At 40.7% G+C, this 6,868-nt stretch overlaps 2 protein-coding genes across 3 annotated transcripts; one reads left to right on the top strand and one right to left on the bottom strand.

The window, feature by feature from the left end:
• Positions 1 to 547: 547 nt before the first annotated feature.
• Positions 548 to 3,873, bottom strand: ndufb5 (NADH:ubiquinone oxidoreductase subunit B5). Its single transcript, XM_026305603.2, has 6 exons — positions 3,690 to 3,873; positions 2,822 to 2,904; positions 2,161 to 2,227; positions 1,940 to 2,001; positions 1,201 to 1,307; positions 548 to 767 (listed from the first exon to the last, which is right to left on the bottom strand). The coding sequence occupies exons 1-6, from the start codon at positions 3,805 to 3,807 to the stop codon at positions 647 to 649; spliced, it is 558 nt and encodes a 185-aa protein (XP_026161388.1). The 5' UTR covers positions 3,808 to 3,873; the 3' UTR covers positions 548 to 646.
• On the top strand, positions 3,797 to 6,722 carry mrpl47 (mitochondrial ribosomal protein L47). 2 transcript variants are annotated; one of them, XM_026305601.2, is made up of 8 exons: positions 3,797 to 3,880; positions 4,487 to 4,617; positions 5,066 to 5,196; positions 5,456 to 5,516; positions 5,595 to 5,691; positions 5,783 to 5,913; positions 6,161 to 6,256; positions 6,394 to 6,722. In XM_026305601.2, the coding sequence occupies exons 1-8, from the start codon at positions 3,797 to 3,799 to the stop codon at positions 6,503 to 6,505; spliced, it is 843 nt and encodes a 280-aa protein (XP_026161386.1). In that variant the 3' UTR covers positions 6,506 to 6,722. The 2 variants fall into 2 exon arrangements, with proteins under 2 accessions (XP_026161386.1, XP_026161385.1); XM_026305600.2 differs by lacking the exon at positions 3,797 to 3,880 and having other exon boundaries at positions 4,461 to 4,617.
• The last annotated feature ends 146 nt before the right edge of the window (positions 6,723 to 6,868 follow it).

The raw sequence follows: 6,868 nt of genomic DNA, 5'->3' as shown, positions 1-6,868 counted from the left end.
TATTATATACATGTTACACTTACGGACTGGAAACGTCTAATTGCGACTGAGGCAATAAAATGCAAACGTCCTGCAATAATTCCTCATTCATGAAGGTTTGTTTTTGCTGGAACTGTTTTAGAGAGCACACATCAGCCTCCAGAACCATCATCCAGTTGAATCAACACATCCCACATTCTAGCACAGAAGAGGCAAAACTGCATTTGGTACACCTTTTCAAATTCCTGTGTTAGTGGGAGGGTTGGAATGGTCAATTAAAAAAAAAACTAAAGAGATGGTTAAAATGCACACAGATCAGAAAAACTTCTCTAAATCCACATAAGTTTCCAGTTCACTAGAACAGAGAGGAAACCCACATGGACACAGGGACTAGGTACAAACTCCAGGCAGTGGATTTAACCACAGGACACTGCTGCTGTGAGGGGACACACTTACACTGACTGAGCAGCCCAGTAACTGAAGCCATTTACATGCAGCAGTTGTACTTTAGAAAGCGTAAAGACATTTTTTGCATGTGAACTCAGTAAAGACATCAGAAGCCACAGTATCAGAGTACATATAGATATTTTATTTATGCAAGAAGGGAAAAAAATGTACAAACAGTGAGACTGATCGGCACAATGTGCTGATGGCAGATCACTTGGGGTTAGTTGTCGGGTGTTGACTTGGGGCTCTGATCGATGAGGTCCTTGTTGAGAGTTTCCACGTGGTACCAGGGCCCGTCTCCCTTGTGCCTCATGTGACGACGCACCTCTAACTGTGCCAACCTGTTGAAGACAGAAACAGTGAATTGATAAAACAGTGCTTATGGTAGCCTCTCTTACATGCCACAGATAAAACACCCTTCTTTTAGTGTGTGAAGGAGCTGCTAACAAATAACTCTTTTATCGCCAACGCAAATATTAACTTATGACAAACAGATGTAAGTTATCATTGGTCCTTTTTGCCTTTTGGTTTGGGTTTAGTTTTATCCTTAATTCGTGACAAAGGTTTAAGGTTTTTTAATTGCCCTGTTTCTCTTTGATCAATTTATTTTATACTATATACAAATATGTCTGACATGCTTGTGATATTTCTACATTGATCTAGATATGTTCATGTTTTGCTTTCATATAGAAAAAAAAAACAAATTTCTCCACCGGCGCAAACTTCATACATGACAGGGTTCAGATGGCAGATGACACCGGTGCCACCACTCACCTCATATCTGCCTTCTCTTTCTCTATTTGGACTGCAGCCATCATCTTTTCATAGTCCTTCACTGGAGAATCACAGATGTTTCGTGCAATCCACCTGGTGATGGGGTGCTGCAACGAGAGGAAGAAGACAAAAGCGTATAATAATGGCAGAAGCATTTTGTGCAGGCGAAATGCAGGATTGTCAAACTTTTCAACTATTTCAGTTTTAGTCTAATGTGACAGGCGCAAGTCTCAGAGTAATGTTTTTATTTCAGGTCTGCCTCAGCCCATTGGTCCTTTTAAGGGTCTTTTCATCATAAATCATCAGACATATATGTGACATCCTGACATATTCACAACCATCCTCTGGCTTAAACTAAGCACTCATTTTTAGGAGATTTTAGCATGCCTTTAGCATGACCACAAGACACTCTGCTGATAACGCCACAGAAACTATAGCACTGATTTTATAGTAATCAAATAGCTGAGGAAATTTAGTCACTGTTAGGTCTTATTCTTTTAAATTTCTCTAAAATATGAGCATTTGCACGGAAGAGGAATAGTGCACAGGCTCCTCTCTGGAAATCGTAATGGAAGTACGTGTAGACACAGTGTAACACTTCAAATATAATATCTTGGACCTGAAAATTGCAGAAACCAGTCACATAAGACATTAGTGGGTATTTTAAATGTTGACACTGCAACAAAAACTTGAGCTGAAAACCATTTAAGACCTAATGAGAGAACAGCAGGCTGTATACCTTGTAATACTCCCAGTGCTCAGGTTCATAACCCTCAGGAATTTCAGCCAGCTCTGCCTCACCTTCACAACACAAATCACACACCAGTTAAATTCAAAATAAAACTTAAAAACTTAACTGATTTATATATTAAATCACATCTTAAACTATTCCAAGTCCATCAAATGAAAAATAACTAAAAACACTGACACGCAGTGTGAACACAACACATGCATACTTACCAATGAAGACATTCACACATGTGACGAAGACAGCCACAGGAATGCCAGTCAGCAGGATGTAATATCTCTGTGGAAAAAGGCAAAAAAATGATCAAGCAATTATGATGTTGTTCTACATTAGTGGCGATCAAGACTGAAGATCCAACTAAGCTAACTGTTATTGTTACATAAAGGTATTGGAGACTTTGATTTCAACATGTTCTACTTCATAGAAGCACAGAGTAAAGCTTTGCTCACTATTTGAATGTAATGCAAGAGTTTCGAGTGTGTAGGCTTATTCTATTACTGAACTCACTGTAAGTGATTCTGGATAGTGCATCTTTAAGAGAAATATGAATATGGCATAAGCATGCACAATCATGATCTAAAATAAGCGTGACAATGTGCATGTTTAATAGGTGGATTTAATACAGAACAGGTCTGAAACTTGTTTGGGTGTTGGAAAGGCAGAAATTAAGTAAAATTATGTTACAGACTTTCAGTATCATGTTCTGAACAGCAAAGCTTCACTTCAGTGGCCTGACTTGCCACACCGCCGTTTATAAAAGCCGACCGACTCATCTTACCATCTACACATGACACCACAGACTTCTGAGCGCGGACAATCCCCTTTATCTGTCATGATCACAGACAGCGACGGAGATGGTGCTTGAATACTCACCAATAAATGAAGAAATCTCTTGTCATAGTATTCAGTGGGTTTGATGACAAACAGTTTCTTTCCATGGCCCCAACGAATAGCCACTGCGAAGCAAAACAAGGAGCGGTCTTAGGTCCAGTGTGTATCAATTACAGTTAGGTACCATATTATCATAGCACTGAAATTGCAAGACTAGACAGACTGTGATTCTGGTATGTCATATAGATCAAATGTTTCAGTGTCCAGTGCCTCATTATATACAATCCCCTTACGTGTCAATAATAGGATACCATGGACAAAATCCCTATTATGATATTTATCATAGCTTTATCTTGATATGTGACGTAAATAATGAATATAGTCCTTATTCATTAATCTGCTGTTTAGTGTCCTAAATAATAGTTTAGTTTCAGGTGTCAGATGTGTTGTTTTGCATTTCAAAACCTAAAACTGTAACATGCATTTTTAGTCTTGTGCTCAGAATGAGCTCATGCATAACAACCAGTGTCTTAAACACTGCATTGCCATTTATTCTAAGATTAAAACACAACATATTTGTCTATATCTAATGATACTCATCAAAGTTTTGTCTTACCTTTGAATGGACTGAACTATCTTGTGGCCAATAATACACAAACTATAGGCTACGTGAACTTTTGAATATGATTATACTGATCATACATTTTGATTAAAACACTGTAGAACAATTCATAGGCCAGTTATACCACAATGCCGCTTGCTTTAGTTCTCTAAAAGCAGTTTAAATGCCCTTTACAGACAAAGGTTTACGTTAGCAGCTAGTTCGTGTTAGCAGGCTAACAAGGTCATTTCCAGAGACGGCCCCTGGGCTCGAACCTCTCACTCTCCCAGCGGCCACGGTGTCCCTCACCTTGCTCTGTCCGTGGGATTTGTCGAGTGAGTAATTTCGCTGCAGCATTTCCAGATTTCAGAGGACTCAGTCTGGCTGCAAACGCAGCAGCAGCCCTGAGGACGCTCATGCCCACCATAGCTACTGTGGGACCGCGGCGCAACAACACGGACTGTGATTCGTCAATGAGGAGGCGAAGCCGAAACCGCCATGTTTAGTTAGGGCAAAGCGGCGGGCTGCTGAAGTTAGCTTCCGGTTAGGAGGTTAAAGGCAACGTGAGGTTTCCCAACTTTCACCCCCAGTTTTACTACGTTTCCCATCCAGACCGCACCGTGGACAGATCAGAAACCACTGTAGCAGACTTGTACATACATACGTCGTTAAAAGAAAACTGAAAACGGTGTTTTAAGACGTAATTTGCTTTGTTATTTCAGTCCAGATTTAACAAGTACAATGATTTTGATCTGGACTTGGTCTGGAGGGGGAAGCGGTGCGACATTTTTACTTGAATAATAGTGATAATAATAATAATAATAATAATAATAGTAGTAGTATGACAGTAAATTTCATATAGCGTTAAAGCTTTAACTTGGATGTGCAATCGTTTACGAAACGGAAGCTAACTTCAGTGTCACCTGGACGGCTCCTTTTTATATGTAGTTTAACTGTATTATGGTGTAACTTTTCTTTGTAACGTTACAACACTAATGTTGTGTTTTAATCACAAGAAAATTCAAACCAAGAAACGATTTTTATTTCTCGTGCAAATAAATCATAAGAGGAAATGCATGCCGGGTAATGCGGTGATGATGTTAAAGATGGCGGTGTCCTCGGCGGCAGGACGCGTTTTGAGTCTTTGCAGGCAGTTTCAACGTGTGGTCAGAATATCCCCAGCGATCAGTGTTTACAGCGCTGCTGCTCTGGACAAACACCAGTTTCACCTTTACAGGTAGGAATCAGCCGCTGACGTCAGACGTTTGTCCATGAGACTAAACTAGAGACGGACTGAAGAGCTGAGGTCGGTATTATGTGTTTGGGCTGTAAAATGAGTCTGGAGGCTTTTGTTGAATGAATAAAGGTTTTTACAGGCCCCAGCCTGCAGGCTAATCTCTAAAAGACTTTCAGGATGCCCAACAGGAAAACAGACCTCGCATCTCCTTGATTGATTTCCTGCAGGGGTGAGGAGGTGGCACTAACCTCTGGCATCAGATTGAGATGTTCTACACTCCTTCAACAATAGGCCCATCTGTTCTTACCATTATTCTCTAAATAGACGCATAAACCAACAAGCACTTCAGTACAGTACTGGATGCTGTTTTTGAGAAGCACCTGTTTCAGGGCGTAGGGTGGATTATCCCTTAAAGTCTTACTGTGGGAATTTATTTTGCACCCACCAGAGAGAAGTTTTGGTGCGCTCCCATCTGCGCTGCGGCTCAGTGTCGGACTCTGCACACGACCATCAGCAGAAGGGGGCTGGAAGAGTTCTTCGACTTCCCCGAGAACTGGGGAGAGACAGCTGTGAAGTCAGGTGAATAGCATTCGGCTGAGAACAGCTGCATGGTCTGCTGGTTGTTCTAATGAAACTTGTTCTGCTTTACAGGCACCTCTGTGTGCCATCAGAATCATTTTGGTGATACACTGTACATAAAGGCCAAAGGAAACCCTTAGGGATGTGTTGGAAATGAAACATAAAGTTGAAATATATATATTTCACGTGTGTGTAGCAGTGCCGCCAAAACTAAAGTCTAATTTCGACCTTTATTTTTTCATTTGCCATAATAATGTAGGTGCACCATGGACTGCCAAACAGCTGAGAACAAAGAGCAACGAGGATTTACACAAACTCTGGTAAAAGTCACACCCGTACTGGTGCTTCCCGTGTAAATATTGAGCAGCTGTGCGTAAGTTATTCTTATTCTATCTCAGGTACGTGCTCCTGAAAGAAAGGAACATGCTGCTCACACTTGAACAGGAATCAAAAAGACAAAGGGTTCAGATGCCGAGTCCAGAAAGATTAAGGAAGGTTGGTATGAAGTTCAACTTTTATCTCCACCATTACTCTAGAAAGAGTGGGTCAACGGTGACGTCAAATTTCTCCGTCTTCCACCTCCCAGGTTGAACGGTCAATGATCAGGCTGGAGACAGTGGTAAATGAGAGAGAGACGGCGCTACGCCTGCTGCAGACGGGACAGGAGAAAGGCAGGCCGGGAGCCTGGAGGAAGAACGTTTTGGGATATGTCTACTGGTGAGGGAACCAGGTCATTTTACAGATCTACGTGGAGACAGACAGGTTTACATCTCATGAGAGGAGATTAACAAAAACGGAACTGGAATTTCACATTTAAGACAAATATCTATTCTATTGTCTCTTCAGATTTGGTGTCAAACTTCCTAAGTGTTGGCAGAGCAGACTTTTGACTTTCTGTGGGTAACAAGTAGAAAGAACCAGAGAAGTGGTCTCACTCATATGGATGTTGTTTTCCTTTCCTCAGGTATCGGTTCAAAGAGTATGCTATTCCTTGGTACATGAATAAAAGATACATGCGTAAGAAGTTCTACACACCCAAGTTTGTTCAGGCACATATAAGGTAAGATGCTGCATCACACACATCTACTACCATGCGCTCTCCAGTAAAAAAAAAAAAAAAAGTAGTTTTAACCCAAAGTTATCAAAATTTATGGTCAGTGACTTTTTTTTTTTGTTTGGGTCACGTTTGTCTTGCAGGTTGCGTATAGAGAAGTATCTTCGGGAAAAGGCCAGGAAAGCAAACTTTGAAAAGAAAAGGCTCGTCAAACTAAAGGAGAGGTTTCCTGAGATGAAAGTTCCCTCATCGTGAAATTTTAAGGCCCCATTTTGTTATAACTTCAACAGCTGTCCAGGCACAAAGCCCTCTCTACATTTAATCTGCTAAGTTGATTATAGATGGACCTGCCAGACTGAAATCAGCTCCATTCAAACAACTGAAGATGATTGGAAACTATTGTCTATGTAAATCAACCTGAAATGTTTTGGCCACTGTTTTCATACTTATTAAAACACACCTGATTATTGAGTGTTTTTTTTTTTTTTTTTTGTCAGGCTGATTAATAAAGGTTTTGGGATCATGTGACCCTAGATTTAACTGTTTAACATCAACTACATGCTAGTCCTGACACAGACGGGTGACATAAGATGCTTCAATGCAAATGAAAATATTCAC

Source organism: Mastacembelus armatus, chromosome 4, assembly GCF_900324485.2.
Source record: "Mastacembelus armatus chromosome 4, fMasArm1.2, whole genome shotgun sequence".
Classification (NCBI taxonomy): Eukaryota; Metazoa; Chordata; class Actinopteri; order Synbranchiformes; family Mastacembelidae; genus Mastacembelus; species Mastacembelus armatus.
This window is presented reverse-complemented; position numbering and strand designations above follow the sequence as displayed.